The sequence below is a fragment of the Cotesia glomerata genome, linkage group LG9, assembly GCF_020080835.1.
Source record: "Cotesia glomerata isolate CgM1 linkage group LG9, MPM_Cglom_v2.3, whole genome shotgun sequence".
Classification (NCBI taxonomy): domain Eukaryota; kingdom Metazoa; phylum Arthropoda; class Insecta; order Hymenoptera; family Braconidae; genus Cotesia; species Cotesia glomerata.
The window spans coordinates 14,337,778-14,364,715 of record NC_058166.1 but is presented as its reverse complement, the minus strand read 5'-3'; the positions used below and the strand labels follow the sequence as shown (position 1 = coordinate 14,364,715).

The 26,938-nt window shown below is 29.3% G+C and overlaps 5 protein-coding genes across 6 annotated transcripts; all 5 read left to right on the top strand.

The window, feature by feature from the left end:
* The first annotated feature begins 1,166 nt into the window (after positions 1 to 1,166).
* Positions 1,167 to 1,877, top strand: LOC123272264 (speckle-type POZ protein-like). The gene has a single exon (XM_044738962.1). The coding sequence runs from the start codon at positions 1,167 to 1,169 to the stop codon at positions 1,875 to 1,877; it is 711 nt and encodes a 236-aa protein (XP_044594897.1).
* Positions 1,878 to 3,746: 1,869 nt separating this feature from the next.
* Positions 3,747 to 5,817, top strand: LOC123272263 (SET and MYND domain-containing protein 4-like). The gene is made up of 4 exons (XM_044738961.1): positions 3,747 to 3,762; positions 4,290 to 5,327; positions 5,388 to 5,636; positions 5,798 to 5,817. Exons 1-4 carry the CDS (start codon positions 3,747 to 3,749, stop codon positions 5,815 to 5,817), a joined length of 1,323 nt encoding a protein of 440 aa, XP_044594896.1.
* A 52-nt stretch (positions 5,818 to 5,869) lies between these two features.
* LOC123271584 lies at positions 5,870 to 6,523 on the top strand. Its single transcript, XM_044737956.1, has 2 exons — positions 5,870 to 6,103; positions 6,189 to 6,523. Exons 1-2 carry the CDS (start codon positions 5,891 to 5,893, stop codon positions 6,447 to 6,449), a joined length of 474 nt encoding a protein of 157 aa, XP_044593891.1. The 5' UTR covers positions 5,870 to 5,890; the 3' UTR covers positions 6,450 to 6,523.
* A 7,924-nt stretch (positions 6,524 to 14,447) lies between these two features.
* LOC123272262 (SET and MYND domain-containing protein 4-like) lies at positions 14,448 to 21,855 on the top strand. The gene is made up of 4 exons (XM_044738960.1): positions 14,448 to 15,483; positions 15,544 to 15,830; positions 15,955 to 16,260; positions 21,808 to 21,855. Exons 1-4 carry the CDS (start codon positions 14,448 to 14,450, stop codon positions 21,853 to 21,855), a joined length of 1,677 nt encoding a protein of 558 aa, XP_044594895.1.
* Positions 14,482 to 26,423, top strand: LOC123271575 (SET and MYND domain-containing protein DDB_G0273589-like). 2 transcript variants are annotated; one of them, XM_044737944.1, is made up of 5 exons: positions 14,482 to 14,525; positions 24,119 to 25,081; positions 25,139 to 25,407; positions 25,528 to 25,833; positions 25,917 to 26,423. In XM_044737944.1, exons 2-5 carry the CDS (start codon positions 24,142 to 24,144, stop codon positions 26,175 to 26,177), a joined length of 1,776 nt encoding a protein of 591 aa, XP_044593879.1. In that variant the 5' UTR covers positions 14,482 to 14,525; positions 24,119 to 24,141; the 3' UTR covers positions 26,178 to 26,423. The 2 variants fall into 2 exon arrangements, with proteins under 2 accessions (XP_044593879.1, XP_044593878.1); XM_044737943.1 differs by lacking the exon at positions 14,482 to 14,525 and adding an exon at positions 23,574 to 23,747 and having other exon boundaries at positions 24,062 to 25,081.
* The last annotated feature ends 515 nt before the right edge of the window (positions 26,424 to 26,938 follow it).

Genomic DNA, 26,938 nt, shown 5'->3' with positions numbered 1-26,938 from the left:
TTATGAATGACAAAGCAAATTTTCAATAATAAATAGAAAAAAATCAATTTAGAACGTTCAATAATTTTTAACTACACTAATTTTTAGTTATAAAACTTATCTAAATTGCAGTAATTAATACGAATCACAATGCTGATCACTAGTCCATAAACCTATTAGAGATTAGAGTGCTGTTAAAATTATACGGCCTCAGCCTGTTCAAGTTCTGGGTACCGCTTTGAAAATTTGGAGGTATAGTTGAACGCTAAAATTTAATATAAAATTTATAGTTTATGTCTTTGCAAGAAATATATGTAATTAAGAAAAGACTATTTCATTAGATGGTACAATTATTTTTACTTAAAATGATGAAATACCGTTTTTTTTTACTGATTGTTCGGTTTACGATTTAGTACCTTTTTCATGAAAAAAATAACATCTATCGGCGATTCTCGACATGTCAACTTTTAAATTAATAAAAATATAATTGTTTTGATTTATAATTAAAAAAAATTTACAGAAATCAATTACTGTATCATTGAATACTTATAATATGCGCATATTTTGCATAATAAATTTACGGATTTTGTAATAACAATTCGAAAAGTCTGTTCAAGTACTGGTCCCATTTTTATAAGTGTTCAAGTACTGGGTACTTTGCCTTATGTTAATACCAATAATTTGAAGAGTCTTCATTTATTTTTTATGGTAGTCTTCGATTTAATTTCTATTTTACAGACTTTAAAATTGTAATGTAATTTTAATATTGAATTATTCAGTCATGAAATTTAATGTTTAATTCATTTTTTTAAGAATTATTTTCTATAATTAGATGCAGTTTATCATTAAAATTTATAAAGCAACAAATTTTTGAATTATTACTAATTTGAGATGATCTTGAAGTCAGCATAAAAAATTACAAAAGATTAGATGTCAGTTAATTTCAGAGTCTTACTTTGACTTATTTTAATTTCTCTGTGTCAAGATTTTCTTTCTTTCAAATAGTTCAAAGTAATGATTTTTTAATTGGAAAAAAAAGAACTATACCTGTCTGCATTGATTTTTGTTTCTTAATTCTGTTGTTTTATGCAATTTGGATATTCACAAAACGACAATTCATAAGAAAGATAAGCGGTAAAAAATAAAACCTAAATCTACGATTAATTTGTATTGAAATAATATCAGTGATGGAAGAAACAAATTCAAGATTGGCAGTAAAAAGAAGTTTGACAGATGTTGCTAAACATACGTGTTACTTTGAGTGGAGAATCAACGGCATGAGTTCATATTTAGAGAATTTTCACGACGATGTTTATCCTGATGACGAGGAAGTACTTCATTCAGCTATATTTTCAACTGGTTCTGCTGTCGGCGATGAATGGTGTCATAAAATGACTGTAAATGATGAACGGTTCATCGAAACTGTAATAATTGAGTTAGATTCTGTTGGTCAATTTGATTGTGGAGTGAAAATAGAATTCACATTATTTATTTTGGATAATGAATACCAAAAAGCAAAACGTGTCGAATTTAAAAAAACTTTTAAAAGCAAAGATTATTTCGATTTCGCGATTGAGACGTCTCGAAGCCAATTGCTAGAGAACAAAAATAAACTTATGCCCAACGACACACTGACTGTTTGCGCTGAGTTGACATTATTTGAAACTAATAATTCATGTTTTTATGACACCATGCAAATTGGACCAAAACGCCAACGGATAACTGATGACTATAAAGATTTGTATAAGAAAGAGCAAGATACTGATGTTGTTATTAAAGTAAGTGACAAAATATTCAAGGCTCACAAGGCAATTTTGATGGCACGCTCTCCTGATTTATTTTATACTGTTCACTACTTGGAAGGATGGAAACCAAGAAAATCTATTCATCATTCCTGACATAGATCCTGATACTTTTGACAACATCCTTCAGTTCATTTACACCGATCAAGTTAACGACTTGGATGATAACCCTGAGAATTTGTTTAAAGCTGCTAACAAACTTAAATTAGAAAAACTTAGACAAATGTGTCTGTAATCCATTCACAAAATTCTAACTTGCCAATCCGCTCCAAGATTACTTAAATTTGCTTATGATTATAATCTTCTGGAACTATTGGACTACATTTCCAATTTTATTGTATTCAACGCTGACAACGTTGTTAACACTCCAGAGTATCAGACCTTCATAGAGTCTAATCCATCAATTGGTATTATTCTATTTAAGAAATTTGTAAGTTGATGGTACTTTTGTACTTAGCGGTTAAAAATGGTAATTATATAATATTTTTCTACTTGAATATTATGTAATTTATTATTTATCTAATATAATGATTTTTTTCCAGATGAAATGAGTTAAGCAAATTTATTGCGACCTGTAATGTAATCTTTCATTTACCAGATCATATGATTACCTATGCAAACATTTTACTGGAACTAAACGCATGCATATATTTTCCTTATAAGTATTATATCAATAAAAATAATATATTTATAAGTATAAAAATATTTAGTAAGATTTACTAATTAATTAATCATGTTCAATAGTTGGTTTAATTTTAGATGTAGTTAAAATTTTATAAATATTCAATTAGTTTTGATTATTGCCAAAAATTTACTTTATAACAATTTAAAAGTATTTTTATTGAAATTTGTTACAACTAAATTTGTATCATACAATATATATCCCACATTTTTAAAAGTAAAGTTTATCTACGTAAAAAATATTAACTTAAGTGAATTAAATAACAGAATTATGCAATCAAAAAATTTGCTTGTTTATAAATTTGCCGCCACTAAGCTTCAAACACCAGTGAAGCCAACAAGCCAACTAACGTAACCATTGTTTTTACTTTTAGCCTTTATAGGGACCGAGCCCTAACTGTAGAGGCAGCACATCTGTCGGAAGTGGCGCACTCTGGTGTTAAATTTACACAAAAAACGGGCAAAAATATTGCAATTGTTAATGAAATAATAATGAAAAATAGGAAAAAATAATTAATTACAGTTTTTAACGGGTAACAACCGATCGTATTCAAAGCAGAAATGATTGAAATTGTGAAAAAACTTTTGAACCTAGATATTTATGGAATCTAGTTGAAGAAAAACATTTAAATACCTCAGAAAACATGAGCGCTAGGTTATGTCCCACTCCAGTTGCACTTCTATCGAGGTTATTTGTCTACCATTTTTCGACCGCGAACCACAGCCAGTCAGAGAAAAACATCAAAATTTCAGTGGTTAATTTATTTTACACTTTCAGTCCAGTGTAATTATATACTTTAAAGTATAACTAAATTATATTGATAAAAATACTGCCAAAAATCTATCAATTTATTAAGATAAAAATTAATAAAAAGTGAAACTCATGTTAAAATTCAAAACTTTTGCCCGTAATTTGTACATTTAAGTCACCAGTTGGCGTGACAGTCTAGAGGCTCGGTCCCTATAGCATTTTACTTTCATCTCAAGCTCAAGTAAGCGTTGTCGTTCATACAAAGAAGTTTTTTCTTATTACAAGAATTAATAATTTATATTAATTAGTTGATATTATCTTCTCTATAAGATTTTTTTTTAAATACTTCATTGCTTCATAATTAATTAATATAATTGCATTTTATAAGAAAAGTCGTATTTGACTAATCGCGTCTCATTGCAAAATGTAACCTGCATCAAATATGGCTTCATAGATATTATAGACAACGTTTATTAGTGAAAGTATTTTACTTTAATTTCGAGAATAAATTATTTACATTAAGGTTTTACACAATGGAATTTTTGGAAGGTAATCTAATTTTTAATATTACATTTGAATAATACTAGAATTAGCCGACGCTTATTAATTTTTCGACTTTTGCTTCATTTATTCGATTAGAACTAAAAGATATTGTTTTTGAATTGCACTTACAGTTTTTCGAATTTTTTAAAAATAAATTTTCTTTTTATTTTTGTGAAATAATTGACAAAAAAAAAAAAAAATTCTAAAAATTTTTAAATGTCGGCTAAGTTGATTTTCATTACATTTGATATGTGTAAATGATGAAATACTTTTATGGAAGTTAACCTAGCAGATATTTGATAATTTTAAAGTTTTTTTAAGAAATAAATTATGACAAAAAAAATTAGAAATAAAAATTAACATGTAGAAATTTTGAAAAATTGACAATGAAATTTTTTTAAAATGATTTTTCAAAACAAATTTATTTGTTAAAAAAAAAAAATTTTTTTTTTGAGTGACTGTTAACTTCAATGTCATATTAATTTTAACAAGTAATATTCACTATTAATTATATTTTTTATTTGTTCTCTAAGATTTGATGGATAAATTTGTGACCTTAAAGATGCACGCATTGGCAGCTGAGCATTTTTCCAATGCTAAAACTGATGAAGATTTTGTAAAAGTCGCGTTGAAAATGCACGTTAAACAACAAGATGAAATGCCTAATTTAAAAGACATAAAAAAACCTAAATGCGAAGTCAAAGCTAAGTGGTTGTTGGATATAGCGAAAAAAGATTTTTCAAGAATGTCATTAGACAAAACAGTCGAAGTCTATAATACTGCAATGAGCCTAGCACTGCCTGGATCAGAGTTATTGGCCCATGCTTATGCAAATCGTTCAATAGTCTTATCAAATGCGGCAATGTATGAAGAATCTTTAAAGGATATAGAGCATGCTTTGAAAGCTAATTATCCAGACAACATGAAAGCTTTGTTGTTCGTTCGGAAAGCCAAAAATTTATTCGCTTTAGACCCAACAGCAGATATTGAAGACACTTTGAATAAAGCTAGACAATGGGCATTGAAGATGAACGATAAGGAAAAAAGTAAGCTTTTGAAAAATCTTGAGAAGATAAAAACAAAAAAATATAAAAAACCAGTTAAAGAACGTGATAATCGAATGTTTGTGCCATCTTCTCCGAATGATAATCCAATAATTAAAGATACTTTGGCTGCTATTGCTATTAAATATTCTGAAAAATTCGGACGTCATATCGTAGCTACCAGAGATATGATGGCGGGTGAAGTAGTTTCTGTTAAACGAGCTTACGCCTTGGTTGTTTCATGTGAATACAAGTTGAAACTATGTTGGAACTGTTCAAAACATTGCTGGTCATCTGTTCCCTGCGAGACATGTTCAAACGTCATTTATTGCAGTGAAAAATGTCGAAATGTTGCCTGGAAAGATTATCATGACATAGAATGTTCTATTCTCAATGGTTTGCTGTCCTCGATTCATTGTTATGAAGATATAAGTCTTATGAGCTTGAGATTATTCATAAAAGCTATCAAAGAATTCGGAACAGTAAAAGCATTGTATGAAAGTGTTCAAAAGATTGATTCCACAGCAGGTAAGAACTTATAAATTTATCTTGACTCATTATTCTACTTAAAAATGTTTTTGTCTACAGATTTAATTATGAAAAGTTTCACTGATGGTATTTACGACGACAAGAAATACGCAAGTGTTTACCCATTATGTCGGAAGCCGATGAATTTGCGATTTAAAGTTCAATGTGCCCTCAAAGCTTTACAATACATGTATTTCATGGCTTTGACGAGCGATGTTTTTGGGAAAAAAATGAAGAGCATGGATGAATTAGGAAACTATGAATATGCAGTTTTTGTTGGAAAATTACTTTACCACCACACTGTGTTAAGTAGTACAAACATGAGCGCGGTATTTATTTTTATTTTTTCTTAACAACTAGTAGTTATAACAATATGCCTATTATTTATTTTAATTTATTTTTTTTTTATAGTTCTTTAACTGTTCAATTAAACTATATATAACTAAATTTTTTAACTGTTTAATTTTTAGATTCATGCTCCAAGTACTAACAGTGAACTACTTAATTGTGGTGGACTGTTGAATCCGCTAGAGTCATTGTACAATCACAGTTGTGATCCTAATATGGATTCCATTGTGTGTCTTGATATGTCAGCATTCATAACTCTGCAAACTATAAAAAAAGGTGAACAGTTGTTTATTTCTTACGGACAAGAATTTCATCACATGCCAACTCCGAAACGAAGAGAAGAATTACAAAATATTCGAAGCTATTGGTGCGATTGTCCTGCTTGCATCAACAATTGGAATCCGGGACATGATTTTCCGTCAGCTTATGTAAATTAATTTTTTATTTTTTTTTAATTTAAAGACTAATTATTTAATCTATTTCTTTATTAACTTTCAATTGTTTTTTCAACAGTATATATTACCGAAAAAAATCGCACCAAAAATGTCAATGACGTTCATGGAATGCACTATCCAAATTACAAAACAAAATTTTTTCAACCATGACACTACATCTCCCGAAGAAATTAAGAAGCTAATGTCGGGTATTTTTAAAATGATCAATCTAATAGGACGGTACAATATATATCCTTGTGAAGAAATATCACAGGGAAAAGCTTTACTGTATTGCATTATCAAATGGATCGCGGGTTACCAATCACCGATTGATCCGTAAAATTCTGTTTTTCATTATTAAGAGTCATTTTAAATGACATTAAGTACGATAGTTTAAGTATTCTTGTGAAACTACTAAGTTTAAGAAGAGTTTATTACTCAGATACATTTTCATTATTTTACAGTTATTTGGTTCTTTATATAACTAATGGATTTAGTTATTATTATTACTACCAGATATTTTTTATTACTCAACCGTAGTTATCTAGCTTCCTTTATATACTTTAATATGTTTATTAAAACTTGCAAAATGTATTTCACTTTTAATAATCATAATTACATAAGTTTGATGCATTCTTACTCATATAATTGCATGTTATTATCATCATGAACTTTACTGTTTCAATGTAAAACAAAAAAAATGAGAAATAAAATTGAAATTACAATTTTAATGATCACTTTTGTATTAATAACTTATCCCGAAAAAAAATGCTATATTCAGATCATATGATCATCCTTTAGCTTATTTATACTAATCAAATTTACGACTTGAATGATAACGCTGAAAACTTATCTAAAGCTGCTAACAAACTTAAATTAGGAAAACTTGGACAAATGTGTCTGCAATTCCTTTACAAAATTCTAACTTGCCAATTCGCTTTGAGATTACTTAAATTTATTTATGATTACAATCATTCGGAACTATTGGATTACGCTTCTAATTTCATTTGATTTAACGTTGATAAAATTGTGAATACTCCAGAGTATCAGACCTTCATAGAGTCAAATCCATCAATTAGTAACATTCTAATTCAGAAATTTTGTGAGTTTGAAAGTTAATGGTACTTCTAGATATCCTCAGCGGTTAAAAATAGTGATTATATTTTATTTCTCTTCTTGAATATTATGTTTTTTGTTATTAATCTAATCTAATGATTTTTTTTTGCAAATATATGAAATGAGTTAAGTAAATTTGTTATGACATATGTAATGTAATCCTCCATTTACCAGATCTTATGGTTACTCATGCAAACATTTTACTGGAATTACACACATATGCATATATTTTCAACATAAGTATTATAGTAATAAAAATTGATGTATTTATAAGTATACAAAAATTGAGTATGATTTACTAAATATTAGTTAATTAACTTAAATACTCGTTTTAATTTTTATGAATTAAAACCTATATTAATCACACAGATACTGTATTATTTTTAAAAAATAAATATCCAAAGTGCAAAATAATCATACTGGGCGACTATAATTTACCCAGCAGCTATCCTCAAGCTAGCTGCGAGAACACGTTATTCAGCGAGATGAACCTCGTCAACTGTCAACAACTCAACACAATCTATAATAATAATAATAAAATTCTGGACCTTTGTTTTAGCGATATAGATGTCAAAGTCAACAAAGCAGATCCTCTTATCAGTGAAGACAATTATCACCCAGCACTAAGCATACTAGTCAACACCCAGGCCAATCTCAAGCAAAACAACTCTCGTAAATTACTATTCAATAAAGCAAACTACGCCGGGTTAAATGAATATTATATGTCCTGCAACTGGATTGAATTATTTGAAATTGAAGCTCTGGATGATAAAATCAACTGGTTCTATAATAAACTTGACGAAGGGATCGCGCTATACGTACCTGTACATCACAAAAGGCCGAATAACTACCCCACCTGGTTCTCAAATGAACTGATAAAAAAAATAAAGGAAAAAAAAGACAGCTCATACTGAGTATAAAAAAACTAATTCAAAATATCATTACAACACTTTTCGTAAGCTAAGGCAGGAATGTAAAAACATTAGCAATAATTGTTACAATAATTATATAATTAAAACTGAACAAAAGATTAAATTGAACGCCACTGATTTCTGGAGCTTCATCAAGAACAAAAGAAAGAGTGACACTGATATTCCTTCTACAATGAGCTGGAATAACACAATAGCCAATGACGGTCAGGAAGTAAGCAATTTATTTGCTTCCTTTTTTAAGAACACCTTCCAACCTGTCACCCCTTATTTGCCTGACACCATCAGCGGCCAAACTGCGACAACTCACATTGGTATCTCTGAACAAGATGTTAATCTCTCCAAACTGAACGTAAGATATGATGATGTCTACAAGCAACTGAGGAAGCTTGATTCAAGAAAAGGGGCAGGTCCTGACGAATTGCCTAACCAGTTCTTGAAGAATTGCGCAGCTGGACTTGCGGAACCGATTACTCACCTGTTTAGTACATCACTTGAATTAGGTATATTTCCATCAGCGTGGAAGGCCTCATTCATCAGCCCCATACACAAGTCTGGACCCAAAGGTGAAGTGTCTAATTACAGACCCGTCTGCATCCAGTCATCATTATCCAAATTGTTCGAAAAAATAGTCCTACCGCAGATTACCTCCGCATTCCAAAATGTAATATCTACCAGGCAACACGGGTTCGTTGGCGGTAGATCTACTACCACCAATCTCTACTTATATACGAATTATGTCCTAGATGCAATGAACCAAGGTCTCTGTACCCACACTATCTATACCGACTTCTCCAAAGCTTTCGATACAGTTGATCATGAAACACTGCTTGACAAACTATACCAATACGGAGTTCGAGGTAAAGCCTTAGAGTGGATACGGTCCTACTTATCAGATAGAAGACTACAAGTCCGAGTGAATGGACACATCTCAAATGAATATTACGCTACTACTGGAGTTCCGCAAGGCTCACACCTTGGGCCGATTCTCTTTATCATATTTATCAACGATATTGGTGTGAAATTCGAGTCAGAGTATCTTCTCTATGCAGACGATTTAAAAATCTACCGAAGGATCAACGGCGTTGAAGATATGAACAGTCTCCAACGTGATGTCAACGAACTTTACAATTGGTGTGCAATGAATAAACTAAATCTAAATAAAAATAAATGTGTCACTCTGTGTCTCTCCCGTGGTAACTCTCAATATCCACCATTATATAATCTTGATCAACACCAATTGAAAGATGTCTCTTCAGTGAAGGATCTTGGTATAATAATTGACAATAAACTTAACTTTACTGAGCACATTGATAAAATAACATCAAAAGCGTTTAAAACGCTTGGATTTATATTGAGAACGGGCTGAGAGTTCAACGACGTACACACAAATTTACACCTCTTCAACACCCTCGTCCGGCCTATCCTAGAATACTGCAGCATAATTTGGTCACCACATACTCAAGTACAAATCAACAGAGTGGAAAAAATCCAAAGGAAATTCTGCAAATTTATAACGTACTATCTGTACGCAAGAGGCTCCTACATGACCACGGAAGAAGTTTACAATGAATTTAAAATTAATAGTTTACTTAGTCGGCGGCATGCGGCTGACATGGCGTTTTTTTACAAGGTAATTAACGGCCTAATACTCTCACCAGAAATTCACGAGCAGTTTGAGTTCACCAAACCTAGACCAGGGTTAAGAAATACTAGGCTGTTGATTACAACCAAGACCTCCAGAAGTTACGTCTTCCACGGGCCGAGAAATAGAATTTCCAATCTAGTCAATGAGCACTGCTCCAGTATCAACTTCTTAGAGGACTCTATGGGCACCTTTTACTCCAAGCTTAAAAATACAATATTAATGAACTAAAATGCACATAAATTATTTAAACACTCAATTGCGGATATAGTTTCTCAAGTTTCATTTATCATATCTATCGCTTAATATTTATTATATTTAATTTCTAGCTTTCTTTCATTAACGCCCTTGAAGTGCAATCCTAATTACAATAAAAAATTAAAATTTGTCATTATTATTTATATTATAGCTCAAATCCCCTTATACGATATTATTTCAAATATATTATAATAATAATGTAAATAGCCGATTGGCGTTGCGTGTATTTAAATAAATAAATAAATAAATAAATAAATAAATAAAACTCAGATGTAGTCAAAGTTTTATCAGCATTCAATTGGTTTTGATTGTTGCCAAGTTAACGTTCTAACAATTCTAATGTATTTTTATTGAAAATTGTTACAGATAAATTTGCATCTTACAATATATCCTACACTTTTAAAAGTGAAGTTTATCTACGTAAAAAAAATTAACTTTACTTAATTAAATAACAGAATTATGCAATCAAAAAATTGCTGATTTATAGATTTACCGCCACTAAGCTTTAAGCACCAGTGAAGCCAACAAAGCCAACTGAGACGACCATTGTTTTGATTTAACCTTCTTCGCCATTTTACTTTCATCTCAAGTTCCAAGTGAGCGTCGTCAGTCATGCAAGGAAGTTTTCTTTTATTAAAAAAATTAACAATTTATTTTAATTAGTTGATATAATCTCTGTAAGAGATTTCTTTAAATACTTGATTGCATCATAATTAATTAATATAGTTGCATTTTATAAGGAAAGTCGTATTTGACTAATCGCGTTTGATTGCGAAACGCTGCCTGCATTAAATGAGATGTCACAATTTATTGCTAACGTTCACCAGTGAAATTATTCTACTTGAATTTCAAAAATAAATTATTCACATATTTGTCTTTCTATTGAGGTTTTACAAAATGGAACTTTTGGAAGGTAATCTCATTTTACACGCTTTTTATTAGCTTCTCTTGTATGTCAGTTTGTCAGTTTGTCAGTATGTCAGTATGTAACTCTCCGTGGGTAATCTGCGCGCCTGCGGCCTTCCTTGGTTCTGGTAGCCGTTTCTCAGGCTCGCTCTCCGAAATCGAACTCTGATTCCCCGTATTTATAATATTTATAAATAATTTTTTTTTTTTATTAGCTTCACTTGTATGTCAGTATGTCAGTATGTCAGTATGTAACTCTCCGTGGGTAATTTGCGCGCCTTAATATTTTTGATAATCAACAAATAATAGTTTAAAAAAAACGAAAAAATCACGCTTTTATAAATAAACCAAACTAAAAAGTAAAAAATAAATAATAGTTTAAAAAAACTAAAAACACGCTTTTTATAGAAAACCAAACTAAAAAATAGAAAATAAATTTAAATTAAGAATAGTGTTAAAAATTTCAATAAATATAAATTAATAATAGTGTAAATAAAAAAAATGTATTTTATTTTAAAAAAAGCGTGGGGTGCTTTTTAAGATATTATCAAAATGATAATCACTCTACTCATATCTGTCAATAAAATATTTATAACTATTGACACCATGCACCTCACGCTTTTTTTAAAAATAAAATACATTTTTTTTATTTACACTATTATTAATTTATATTTATTGAAATTTTTAACACTATTCTTAATTTAAATTTATTTTCTATTATTTAGTTTGGTTTTCTATAAAAAGCGTGTTTTTAGTTTTTTTAAACTATTATTTATTTAATATTACATTTGAATAAAACGAAAGTTAGCCGACGTTTTTAATTTTTAGATTTGTGCTTTATTTATTAAATTAGAACTAAAAATATTTTCATTTATAATTGCATTTACAGTTCAAATTTTTTACAAATGAACTTATTTTTTAATTTTCTTTGTTATATTTTTTTCAATACAAATAATTATAAAAATTTTTAGACACCGGCTATCTTAATTTTCATTCTATATGATATTTGTAAATGATAAATTAATTTAATCAAGTAGGGTAAATGTTCCAGTAGTTGACCGGGCACCAGTAGTTGACCGCTTTCATAAAAAAGTCCGAAAATTATTATTAACTGCATTTTTTATGACCCTGAAATTTATTTTTAACTATTGTTGAACTTATAATCATTACAATGAATAGGTATTCAAAATTTTATTTAATTTTTAGAACATTGAAAATAATTCATGAAAATTTTTCACTGTTTGATCTGACTAAAATCGGTCAATTACTATAGTAGAGTATCCGAGAGGCGACTACATGTTTTAGTTAACAAAAAAGTTTCTATTAGGTTGATCTTGTCAAATTAAATTCTGAAGTAGTCTTTAATAGTTTCTTAACAAATCTCTCAATAAGATTTGACAAAAACAATCAAATAAATACCAATTCAACGACCGGTCAGATACTAGCACAATAAAACACCATTGTACCATCAATAAATGACTTCGGTCATCTATTGGAACCTGCTATTTTTCAAAAATACCAGTAGTTGACCGCATGCACAGTTGTAAGTTTATAACTTATATAAAATAGAAATATAAATATGCTTACGTGATAATATTATGTTTACATAAGTGTTGTTATTTAAAATAATTTATAATTATTAAATTATTAGTAATAAAGAAGTATTTATGCTTATTGTTTAATGTGTTTCAAATAAGATGATTGTTGAGTCAAGTTTAAATTTGTACACTGATAGAAGGATTTATTAGCTATTAATAATTTTATTTATTTAGGAGAAAAGAGTACATTTATTAATAGTTAATAAGTATTTATTTATATTTAACCAATATTTATTAACAGTTAATAAATATTTTGTTGAGTGAATTTGTGTTTCGCTTGCAATGTCATATACTTATGTTATGAAGATTGCTTATAAACAAAAATCATCTTTACAAATTATTTACATTAATTATATTATTTTATAATAACGTTTACTGTAACATAACAAATTTTATCACAGCTCATAATTATCTTTTATATTTTAAAATATTAAAAACGTTAATTTATTTAGTGAATTGAATTATTATCATGTATTCCAGCTGTAGGGTTATAAAAAGTGTCAAAAGAAAATTGCTATTTTTGCTTTTGATTTTAAATAAATATTTGTTAAAAGTTAACAAATATTCATTAAACATTAATGAATATTTATTAACAGTTAATAAATCGTATTTAATTAATAATTTATAAACTGTTAATAAATATTTATTAAACCCTATGATATTAACAAACATTATTATAAATATAAACAAATCCTTCTATCAGTGTAACAGGATTAAATATGAATTTTTTTGTTGATATTAGAAATATATAGACATAAATTTATAGTAATTAATAGTTTATTTTAAATAATAGTTATTATTTTTAATAATTGCATACGTGAGCCTCAAAAAAATATTTTGCTTTTGTGATTATTGAATCGAAGTTTAATTTACTAATCTGTTACTTTTTTATTATTATTAGTTTTGTTCTAAACTAAACGAATTTTGTTTACTAACAATACAAATTTAATTTAAATAAATAAGCATAAAAACATTATACATTAAACATAAAAAACTAATTAAAATTTACAAAATAACCAATGTTTGATAATCGGTCAACTACTGGAACACTCCGGTCAATTTACTGGATCAAGCCGGTCAACTACTGGTATTTTTATCTTACCTGTTTTATATATTTAATAATTAAATTACGATCAATTGAAATGTCAAAAATCCTTAATCGGTCAACTACTGGTACATTTACACTAATATGTTTTATTAATTATTAATTATATTGCACACGACTCATGATGCGAAGCATCAGAGAGTGCTTTACGATCGAAAAATTTTTTTCGCCTCATTTTAGCAACTATTTTTAGTATTATAGCCTTGTTAGTTCACGGAATCAAGATATTTTGCATATTATTGTCGAGATAATTTAATGGAGATTAATTCCATACTTTCTAAAAATTGATTTACTGCAATAGAAACGGAAAAAAACATCAAAATAGGTCAAAAAATTTTCCTGTCCGTCATGTATGAAACCCCGGAAACACTGTAACTTGTGAAAAAATCAATTATTTGAGTTAAATTTTTTTTTTTTTTAATTCTTATCGACGATTGTAGGTCACTGAATGCGAATGGTTAATTAATTCAGTGTCGTTTAATTACAATTAATAAAAAACGAAAACTACAAGACTGTATATCTATACATATCCATGTAAAATTAACATGGATGGTGATATATCTATATCTATACTATAGATTCTATAGATATTATGTACATTTTATTCCACCAGGGGCGCTTGTGCAGTACCTTCCTACTACAGCTGTTTTTTCGGCAATTAATTTTGAACGACTTAAGTTTTTTTTTTTTTTTTTTTTTATATTTCATAATTAAATGAGCATTATGAGTCGTGCACTTTTGGATTTTCCAAACTTTTTTTTTATTTGCTATTCAAGATATAATGGAGAAATTTGTGACCTTGAGGTTCCACTCTGTGGCAGCTGAGCATTTTCCCGGTGCTGAAACTGATGAAGATTTCGTAAAAGCCGCTTTTAAAATGGATGTTGAAAAAAAAGATGAATTGCCAAATTTAAAGGACATAAAACAAAAATCTAAATGCGAAGTGAAAGCAAAGTGGATGTTGGATAAAGCGAAACAAGATTTTTCAAGAATGTCATTAGAAAAGACAGTCGAAGTTTATAATACTGCAATGGCCCTCGCACTCCCTAGATCAGAGTTATTGGCCCATGCTTTCGCAAATCGTTCAATAGTCTTATCAAATGCGGCAATGTATGAAGAATCTTTAAAGGATATAGAGCATGCTCTAAAAGCTAATTATCCAGATAACTTGAAAGCTTTGTTGTTTGCTCGAAAAGCCAAAAATCTATTTGCTTTAGACCCAACAGCAGATATTGAAGACACTTTGGATGAAACTAGACGGTGGGCATTGAAGATGAACGACAAGGAAAAAAGTAAGCTTTTAAACAATCTTGAGAAGATAAAAATGAAGACGTATAAAAAACCGGTTAAAGAACTTGATAATCGAATATTTGTGCCATCTGCTCCGCATGATAATCCAATAATTAAAGATACTTCAGCTGCTATTGCTATTAACTATTCCGAAAAATTCGGACGTCATATCGTAGCTACTAGGGACATGATGGCGGGTGAAGTAGTTTCTGTTAAACGAGCTTACGCGTTGGTACTTTCATGTGAATTCAGGTTCCAACTATGTTGGAACTGTTCAAAGCATTGTTGGTCATCTGTTCCCTGCAATAAATGTTCAAACGTTATTTATTGCAGTGAAGAGTGTCGGAATGTTGCCTGGAAAGATTACCATGACATAGAATGTTCTTTTTTAAGTGGTTTACTGTCCTCAGTCCATGAATATGAAGAGTTATTTCTTATGAGCTTGAGATTATTTATAAAAGCCATCAAAGAATTCGGAACAATAAAAGCTTTATATGAAAGTTTTCAAAAGATCGATTCAACAGAAGGTAAGAACTTATAAATTTATCTTGACTCATTATTCTACTTAAAAGTGTTTTTGTCTGCAGATTTAATTATGAAAAGTTTCACTGATGGTATTTACGACGACAAGAAATACGCAAGTGTTTACCCATTATGTCGGAAGCCGATGAATTTGCGATTTCAAATTCAATGTGCCCTCAAAGCTTCACAATACATGTACATCATGGCTGTGACGACCAATGTTTTTGGGAAAAAAATGGAAAGTATGGAGGAATTACGAAATTATGAATATGCTGTTTTTGTTGGAAAATTACTTTACCATCATACTGTGTTGAGTAGTACTAACATGAGCGCGGTATTTATTCTTACCTTTTCTTAACTACTAGTAGCAATAATAATAAGCATATTATTAATGTCAATTTATTTTTTCTTAATAGTTCTTCAACTGTTCATTTAAACTGAAATAAAATTAAATTTTTAAACTGCTTAATTCTTAGATTCATGCTCGAAGTACTGACGATGTACTGCGTACCTGTGGTGGAGTGTTAAACCCGCTAGAGTCGTTGTACAATCACAGTCGTGACCCTAATACGGATGCTATTGTGTGTCTCGATATGTCTGCATTCATAACTCTGCAAACTATAAAAAAAGGTGAACAGTTGTTCATTTCTTACGGACAAGAATTTCATGACATGCCAACTTCAGAGCGAAGAGGAGAATTACAAAAAATTCGAAGCTATTGGTGCGATTGTCAGGCTTGCATCAACAATTGGAATCCGGGACATGTTTTACCATCAGCTAAGGTAAATAAATTTTTTTTTTTTTTTGTTTTTATGACAAATTATTTAATCTTTTCTTTATTAACTATCAATTGTTTTTTCAACAGAATAAATTACCGGAAAAAATCGCAATAAAAATATCAATGTTTTTCTCGGAGTGCGTTGTCCAAATTCAAAAAAAAAATTTGCATGACTATGACACTGTATCTCCTGAAGAAATTAATAAGCTAATGTCGCGTATATTTAAAACAATTAATCTAATAGGACGATACGATATATATCCTTGTGAAGAAATATCACAGGCAAAAAATTTACTGTATTGCATTATAAAATGGATATTGAGTTACCAATCACCGATTCATCCGTAAAATTCTGTTTTTTAATGTTAAGAGTCATTTTAAATGACATCAAAAATGATAGTTTAAGTATTTTTGTGAAACTACTAAGTTAAGAAGAGTTTATTACTCAGATGCATTTTCATTATTTTACAGTTGATTGGTTTTTTATATAACCAATGGATTCAGTTATTATTATGACTGCTAGATATTTTTTATTACTTGGGCGTGATTATCTAGCTTTCTTTATATACCTTAATGTGTTTATCATAACTTGCAAAATATTTTTTACTATTAATAATCATAATTATACAAGCTTGATGAATTCTTACTCATATACTTGCATGTTATTAGCATCATAAGCTTTACTGTTTCAATGTAAATCAAAAAAAAATTGAGAAATAAAATTGAAATAACAATTTTAATAATCACTTTTGTATTTATAACTCATACCGAAAAAAATGCTATATTCAGATTATTTGACCATCCTTCAGTTCATTTATACTGATCAATTTTTCGACTTGAATGTTAACGCAAAAAATTCATCTAAAGCTATTAACGAACTTAAATTAGAGAAACTTAGAGGTATATGTCTGATATCCCTTCACGAAATTCTAACTTACCAATCTGCTCCAAGATTACGTAAATTTGCTTATGAGATGTCACAATTTATTGCTAACGTTCACCAGTAAAATTATTTTACTTTAATTTCGAGAATAAATTATTCACAAATTTGTCTTTCTATTGAGGTTTTACAAAATGAAACTCTTGGAAGGTAATCTCATTTTTAAAACTAGATTTAAATAATACTAAAGTTAGCCGACGTTTTTCATTTTTGAATTTGTGCTTCATTTATTAAATTATAACTCAAAGATATTTTTTTTGAATTGCGCTTACAGTTTTTTGAATTTTTTACAAATAAATTTTTTTGTAATATTTTTTTCGATACAAAAAGTTCTTAAAATTTTTAGAAACCGGCTATCTTAATTTTCATTACATATGATATTTGTAAATGATAAATTAATTTAATCAAGTAATATGTTTTATTAATTATATTTTTATTTGCTATTCAAGATATAATGGAGAAATTGTATGTTGAAAAAAAAGATGAATTGCCAAATTTAAGAGAAATTAAAAAAAAACCTAAGTGCGAAGTAAAAGCTAAGTGGATGTTAGATAAAGCGAAACAAGATTTTTCAAGAATTTCATTAGAAAAAACAGTCGAAGTCTATAACTCTGCAATGGCCCTCGCACTCCCTAGATCAGAGTTATTGGCCCATGCTTTCGCAAATCGTTCAGTAGTCTTATCAAATGCGGCAATGTATAAAGAATCTTTAAAGGATATAGAGCATGCTTTAAAAGCTAATTATCCAGACAACATGAAGGCTTCGTTGTTCGCTTGAAAAGCCAAAAATTTATTTGCTTTAGACCTAACAGCAGAGGTTGAAGACACTTTGAATGAAGCCAGACAATGGGCAATAAAGATGAACGACGAGGAAAAAAGTAAGCTTTTGCCACCTGCTCCGAATGATAATCCAATAATTAAACTTCAGCTGCTATTGCTATTAACTATTCTGAAAAATTCGGACGTCATATCGTAGCTACTAGGGACATGATGGCGGGTGAAGTAGTTTCTGTTAAACGAGCTTACGCGTTAGTACTTTCATGTAAATACAGGTTCAAACTATGTTGGAACTGTTCTAAGCATTGCTGGTCATCTGTTCCCTGCAATACATGTTCAAACGTTATTTATTGCAGTGAAGAGTGTCGAAATGTTGCTTGGAAAGATTACCATGAGATAGAATGTTCTATTTTACATGGTTTACTTTCCTTAGTTCATGATTATGAGGATATATTTCTTATGAGCTTGAAATTATTTATTAAAGCTATCAAAAAATTCGGAACAGTAAAAGCTTTGTATGAAAGCTTCCAAAAGATCGATTCAACAGAAGGTAAGAACTTATAAATTTGTCTTGACTAATCCTACTCTAAAATTTTTTTTTCGGCAGATTTAATTATGGAAAGTTTCACTGAGGGTATTTACGATGACAAGAAATACGCAAGTGTTTACCCATTATGTCGGAGGCTGATGACTTTGCGATTTAAAGTTCAATGTGCCCTCAAGGCTTCATAATACATTTACATCATGGCTGTGACAACCAATGTTTTTGGGAAAAAAATGGAGAATATGGAGGAATTACGAAATTATGAATATGCTGTTTTTATTGGAAAATTACTTTACCATCATACTGTGTTGAGTAGTACTAACTTATGCACGGTATTTATTTTTACCTTTTATTGACTGCTTATTATTTATTTATTCATTTTTTTTAGTTCTTTAACTGTTCAATTAAACTAAATATAACTAAATTTTCAAACTGTTTAATTTCTAGATTCATACTCCAAATACTAACGATGATCTACTTCACTGTAGTGGACTGTTAAACCCGCTAGAGTCGTTGTACAATCACCGTACAATCACCGTTGTGACCCTAATATGAGTTACTTTGTGTGTCTTGATATGTCTATATTCATAACTCTGCAACCTATAAAAAAAGATGAACAGTTGTTTATTTTTTACGGACAAGAATTTCATCACATGCCAACTTCGGAGAGGAGAAAAGAATTACAAGATCAGCGAAGCTATTGGTGCGATTGTCAGGCTTGCATCAACGTTACGATATATATCCTTGTGAAGAAATATCACTGGGAAGAAGTTTTCTGTATGGCTCCATCAAATGGATAGCGCGTTACCAATCACCGATTGATTCGTAAAAATCCGTTTTTTAATATTAAGAGTCATTTCAAATGACATTAAATATGACAGTTGATGTATTTTTGTGAAACTACTACGTTAAGGAGAGTTTATGACTCAGATGCATTTTTATTATTTTACCGTTGATTCGTTCTTTACATAACTAATAGATACAGTTATTATTATTACTAGTAGATATTTTATCATTACTGAAGCGTACTTATCTAGCTTCCTTTATAAACCTTAATATGTTTATTAAAACTTGCAAATTGTACTTCACTTTAATATTAATTATTATATTTACACAGCTTTGATGGATTCTTACTCATATAATTGCATGTTATTAGCATCATGAGCTTTACTGTTTCAATGTAAAACAAAAAAATTGAGAAATAAAATTGAAATAAAAAATTTAATAATCACTTTTACATCAAAAATTCATGCCGAAAAAAATGCGATATTCACATCAGATGATCATCCTTTAGTTTATTTATACTGATCAGGATTACGACTTGGATGATAGCACTGAAAATTTATTTAAAGCTGCTAACAAACTTTAATTATTAAAACTTTAAGAAATGAGTCTGCAATCCTTTCACAAAATTCTAACTTGCCAATCAGTTCCAAGATTACTTGAATTTGCTTATGATTATAATCTTCTGTAACTATTGGACTACACTTCCAATTTTATTGTATCCAACACTAACAACGTTGTTAATACTCATAAGACATGAAAAAAAACCTAAATGCGAAGTAAAAGCTAAGTGGATGTTGAATAAAGCGAAACAAGATTTTTCAATAATGTCATTAGAAAAAACAGTCAAAGTCTATAAATCTGCAATGGCCCTCGCATTGCCTGAATCAGAGCTATATTGGTCCATGCCTTCGCAAATCGTTTAATAGTCTTATCAAATGCTGCAATGTATGAAGAATCTTTAAAGGATATAGAGCATGCTCTAAAAGCTAATTATCCAGATAACTTGAAAGCTTTGCTGTTCGCTCGGAAAGCCAAAAATCTATTTGCTTTAGACCCAACAGCAGATATTGAAGACGCTTTGAATAAAGCTAGACAGTGGGCATTGAAAATGAACGACAAGGAAAAAAGTAAGCTTTTAAACAATCTTGAGAAGATTAAAACAAAGACATATAAAAAACTAATTAAAGAATGTGATAATCGAATATTTGTGCCATCTGCTCCGAATGATAATCCAATAATTAAAGATACTTCAGCTGCTATTGCTATTAATTATTCTGAAAAATTCGGACGTCATATCGTAGCTACTAGGGACATGATAGCGGGTGAAGTAGTTTCTGTTAAACGAGCTTACGCGTTAGTACTTTCATGTAAATACAGGTTCAAACTATGTTGGAACTGTTCTAAACGTTGCTGGTCATCTATTCCCTGCGAATGTTCAAACGTTCAAATGTTCAACATGTTCGAACACTATTTATTGCAGTGAAGAATGTCGAAATGTTGCTAGGAAAGATTACCATGAGATAGAATGTTCTATTTTACACGGTTTACTGCCCTCAGTTCATGATTATGAAGATATATTTTTTATGAGCTTGAGATTATTTATTAAAGCTATCAAAGAATTCGGATCAGTAAAAGCTTTGTATGAAAGCTTTCAAAAGATCGATTCGACAGAAGGTAAGAAATTAGAAATTTATCTTGACTTCTCCTACTTTAAAATTTTTTTGTCTGCAGATTTAATTATGAAAAGTTTCACTGACGGTATTTACGATGACAAGAAATATGCAAGTGTTTACCCATTATGTCGGAAGCTGATGACTTTGCGATTTAAAGTTCAATGTGCCCTCAAAGCTTCACCATACATGTACATCATGGCTGTGACAACCAATGTTTTTGGGAAAAAAAATGGAGAATATGGAGGAATTACGAAATTATGAATATGCTGTTTTTGTTGGAAAATTACTTTACCATCATACTGTGTTGAGTAGTACTAACATGAGCGCGGTATTTATTTTTACCTTATTATTTATTTCAATTTATTTTTTTTTAAATGGTCTTTTAATAGTTCAATTAAACTAAATATAACTAAATTTTTAAACTGTTTAATTTCTAGATTCATACTGTAAACACTAACGATGATATACTTCACTGTGGTGGACTGTTAAACCCGCTAGAGTCGTTGTACAATCACAGTTGTGACCCTAATACGGGTACTATTGTGTGTCTTGATATTTCTATATTCATAACTCTGCAAACTATAAAAAAAGGTGAATAGTTGTTTATTTCTTACGGACAAGAATTTCATGAGATGCCAACTCCGGAGCGAACAGAAAAAATACAAAAAATTCGAAACTATTGGCGCGATTGTCAGGCTTGCATCAACAATTGGAATCCGGAAGATGTTTTACCATCAGCTAAGGTTAATGAACTTTTTTTTTTATTTTGAAATTTTGAAGACAAATTAATTGTTCTATTTCTTTATTAATTATCAATTGCTTTTTCAACAGAATAAATTACCGAAAAAAATCGCAACAAAAATGTCAGTGCTTGTCTGAGAGTGCGCTGTCCAAATTCAAGAACAAAATTTTCATGACTATAAAACTATATCTCCTGAAGAAATTGAAAAGCTAATGTCACAAATATTTAAAATGATCAATCTAATAGGACGATACGATATATATCCTTGTGAAGAAATATCACAGGGAAAAGCTTTACTGTATTACATTATCAAATGGATCACGAGTTATCAATCACCGATTAATTCGTAAAAATCTTTTTTTTAATACTATAAGTCATTTTTAATGACATTAAATATGATAGTTTAAATATTATTGTGACACTACTAAGTTCAGAAGAGTTTATTACTCCAATGCATTTTCATCATTTTACAGTTAATTTGTTCTTTACATAACTAATGGATATAGTTATTATTATTATTACTAGATATTTTTAATTACTCAAGCAAATATAGCTTCTTTTATAAACCTTAATCTGTTAATTATAACTTACAAAATATTTTACACTACTAATAATCTTAATTTTACAAGCTTAATGGATTCTTACTTATATACTTGCATGTTATTAGCATCATAAGCTTGACTGTTTCAATGTACAGCAAAATATTGGGGAATAAAATTGAAATTAAAATTCTAATAATCACTTTTGCATTTATAATTCATACCGAAAAAAATGCTATATTAAGATTATATGATCATCTTTTTGTTTATTTATACTGATCAAGTTTACGACTTTAATGATAACGCTGAAAATTTATCTGAAGCTGCTAACGAACTTAAATTAGAAAAACTTAGAGATATATGTCTGCAATACTTTCACGGAATTTGAAATTGCCAATCCGGTCCAAGATTACGTAAATTTGCTTATGAGTACAATTTTTCTGAACCATTTGACTATATTTCTAATTTTTTTGTATACAACGCTGACAAAGTCGTTTATACTTCACGGTTTTTATACTCAGTGGTTAAAAATGGTAATTACATTTCATTTTTTTTTACTTGAATATTCTATTCTTGGTTATTTATCTGATGTAGTAACTTTCTTTTTCAAATCAAATTAGTTGAGCCAATTTATTGTGACATATAATGCCGTTCTCCATTTACCAGATTTTATGGCTACGCATTCGAACAATTTACGGGATCTATTCACATGCATATATTTTCTACATAAATATTATAAGAATAAAAATAACATATTTATAAAAATATTGAGTAAGATTTACTAATTAATTAATCATCTTCAATATTATGTTTAATTTTTATGGATCATCGTTAAAATGTAGTTAAAATTTTATAAACATTTAATTGGTTTTGATTATTTCCAAGTTTATTTTATAACGATTTAAATGTATTTTTATTAAAAATTGTTACAAATAAATTTGCATCATACAATATATCCCACATTTTTAAAAGTGAAGTTTATCTACCCAAAAAATATTAATTTAACTTAATTAAATCACAGAATTATGCAATCAAAAAATTTGCTTATTTATAAATTTGCCGCCACTAAGCTTCAAACACCAGTAAAGCCAACAAAGCCAACTGACACAACCATTGTTTTGATTTAGCCTTCACCACCATTTTATTTTCATCTCAAGTTCCATGTAAGCGTCGTCAGTCATGCAAAGAAGTTTTTTTTTTATTAAAACAATTAATAATTTATTTTAATTTATTGATCTTATCCTCTTTAAAAGAATTGTCTTTAAATACTTAATTTCATCATAATTAATCAATATATTTAGTTGTATGCTATAAGAAAAGTCGTATTTCACTAATCGCATTTGATTCCGAGACGTAACCTGCATTAAATGAGGTGTGTCACAATTTATTGATAAAGTTCACCAGTGAAATTATTTTACTTTAATTTCGAGACTAAATTATTTGCATACTTGTGTTTCCGTTGAGGTTTTATAAAATGGAATCCTTGGAAGGTAATCTCATTTTTAATATTAAATTTTAATAAAACGAAAGTTAGCCGACATTTTTAATTTTTAGATTTGTGCTTCATTTATTAAATTAGAACTAAAAATAATTTTTTGGAATTGCACTTACAGTTATTCAAATTTTTCACAAATGAACTTTTTTTTTTATTTTTTTTTTTGTCAAATTTTATTCTATGCTAAAAATTCTGAAAATTTTCGGCTGTCGGCTAATTTAATTTTCATTACATATGATATTTGTAAATGATAAATTAAATTAATCAAGCAAAATGTTTTATTAATTATGTTTTTACTTGTACTTCAAGATATGATGATCCACTATGTGACAGTTGAGTATTTTTCCGATGCTAAAACTGATGAAGATTTCGTAAAAGCCGCCTTTAAAATGCATGTTGAAAAAAAAAATGAATTGCCAAATGTAAGAGACATTAAAAAAAAACCTAAATGCGAAGTAAAAGCTAAGTCGATGTTGGATAAAGCGAAACAAGATTTTTCAAAAATGTCATTAGAAAAAACAGTCGAAGTCTATAATTCTGCAATGGCCTTCGCATTGCCTGGATCGGAGTTATTGGCTCATGCTTTCGCAAATCGTTCAATAGTCTTATCAAATGCGGCAATGTACGAAGAATCTTTGAAGGATATAGAGCATGCTCTCAAAGCTAATTATCCAGATAACTTGAAAGCTTTGTTGTTCGCTCGGAAAGCCAAAAATCTATTTGCTTTAGACCCAACAGCAGACATTGAAGAGACTTTGAATAAAGCTAGACAATGGGCATCGAAGATGAGTGACAAGGAAAAAAATAAACTTTTGGACAATCTTCATAAGTTAAAAACGAAGAATTATAAAAAACCAGTTAAAGAACGTGATGGTCGGATATTTGTGCCATCTCCATCGAACGATAATTCAATAATCAAAGATACTTCAGCTGCTATTACTATTAACTATTCTGAAAAATTCGGACGTCATATCGTAGCTACTAGAGACATGATGGCGGGTGAAGTAGTTTCTGTTAAACGAGCTTACGCCTTAGTACTTTCAAGTGAATACAGATTCAAACTTTGTTGGAACTGTTCAAAGCATTGTTGGTCATCTGTTCCGTGCAATACATGTTCAAACGTTATTTATTGCAGTGAAGAGTGTCGGAATGTTGCCTTGAAAGATTACCATGACATAGAATGTTCTTTTTTAAGTGGTTTTCTGTCCTCAGTTCCTGATTATGAAGATTTATTTCTTATGAGCTTGAGATTATTCATAAAAGCTATCAAAGAATTCGGAACAGTAAAAGCGTTGTATGAAAGTGTTCAAAAGATCGATTCAACAGAAGGTGAGAACTTATAAATTTGTCTTAACTTATCCTATTCTAAAATTTTTTTGTCCGCAGCATTCATTATGAAAAGTTTCACTGATGGTATTTACGATGACAAAAAATACGCAAGTGTTTACCCATTATGTCGAAAGCCGATGAATTTACAATTTAAAGTTCAATGTGCCCTCAAAGCTTCACTATACATGTACATCATGGCTGTGACGACCAATGTTTTTGGGAAAAAAATGGAAAGTATGGAGGAATTACGAAATTATGAATATGCTGTTTTTGTTGGAAAATTACTTTACCATCATACTGCGTTAAGTAGTACTAACATATGCGCGGTATTTATTTTTACCTCTTCTTGAATACTTATTATTTATTCATTTATTTTTTTTTTTTAGTTCTATAACTGTTCAATTAATACGAAATATAACTAAATTTTTAAACTGTTTAATTTCTAGATTCATACTCCAAACACTAACAATGATGTACTTTATGGTGGTGGACTGTTAAACCCTCTAGAGTCGTTGTACAATCACAGTTGTGACCCTAATACGGGTATTATTATGTGTCTTGACATGTCTGCATTCATAACTCTGCAAACTATAAAAAAAGGGGAACAGTTGTTTATTTCTTACGGACAAGAATTTCATGACATGACAACTTCTGCGCGAAGAGAAGAATTACAAGCTAGTCGAAGCTATTGGTGCGATTGTCACGCTTGCATCAACGATTGGAATCCGGGACATGTTTTACCATCAGCTGAGGTAAATGAATTTTTTTTTTTTTTTATTTTTAAGACAAACTATTTAATCTTTTCATTATTAACTATCAATTGTTTTTTCAACAGAATAAATTACCGAAAAAAGTCGCCAAAAAAATTTCAGCGTTTTTCTTGGACTGCGCTGTCCAAATTCTAAAACAAAATTCTCAAGACTATGACACTATATCTCCTGAAGAAATTAAGAAGCTAATGTCGTGTATATTTAAAATAATCAATCTAATAGGACGATACGATATATATCCTTGTGAAGAAATATCACAGGCAAAAAGTTTACTGTATTCCACTATAAGATGGATCTTAAGTTACCAATCACCGATTGAATCCTAAAAATCTGTTTTTTAATATTTAGAATCATTTTAAATAACATCAAATATCATAGTTTAAGTATTTTTGTGAAACTACTAAGTTAAGAAGAGTTTATTACTCAGATAAATTTTCATTATTTTACAGTTAATTTTTTCTTTACATAACTAATGGACTTAGTGATTATTATGACTACTAGATATTTTTTTATTACTCAAGCGTGATTATCTGGCTTCCTCTATATACCTTAATATGATTAAATTACTAAAGGTGTTTTCATGACCGAATTGTATATATATAATGTTATTTGACTAGTTATTTGACCTAGACGGCATGAAAAAACACTCATTATACCTTAATATGTTTATTAATACTTGAAAAATTTTTTTAACTATTGATAATTATAATTATACAAGCTTGACGGATTCATATTCATATAATTTCATCTCATAACCATCATGATCTTTACCGTTTCAATGTAAAACAAAGAAATTAAGAAATAAAATTGAAATTAAAATTTTAATATTCACTTGTCCATTGATAACTCTCATCGTAAAAAATGCGATATTCACATCATATGATCATCTTTTAGTTTATTTTTACTAAACTTAGAGAAATGTATCTGCATACAATCAAATGTATCTGGATTGCAATCCCTGCACAAAATTCAAACTTACCAATTCGCTGCGAGATTACTTAAATTTGCTTGTAATTACAATCGTTCGAAACTATTGGACTATATTTATAATTTTATTGATTCTAAAGCTGACGAAGTTATTAATACT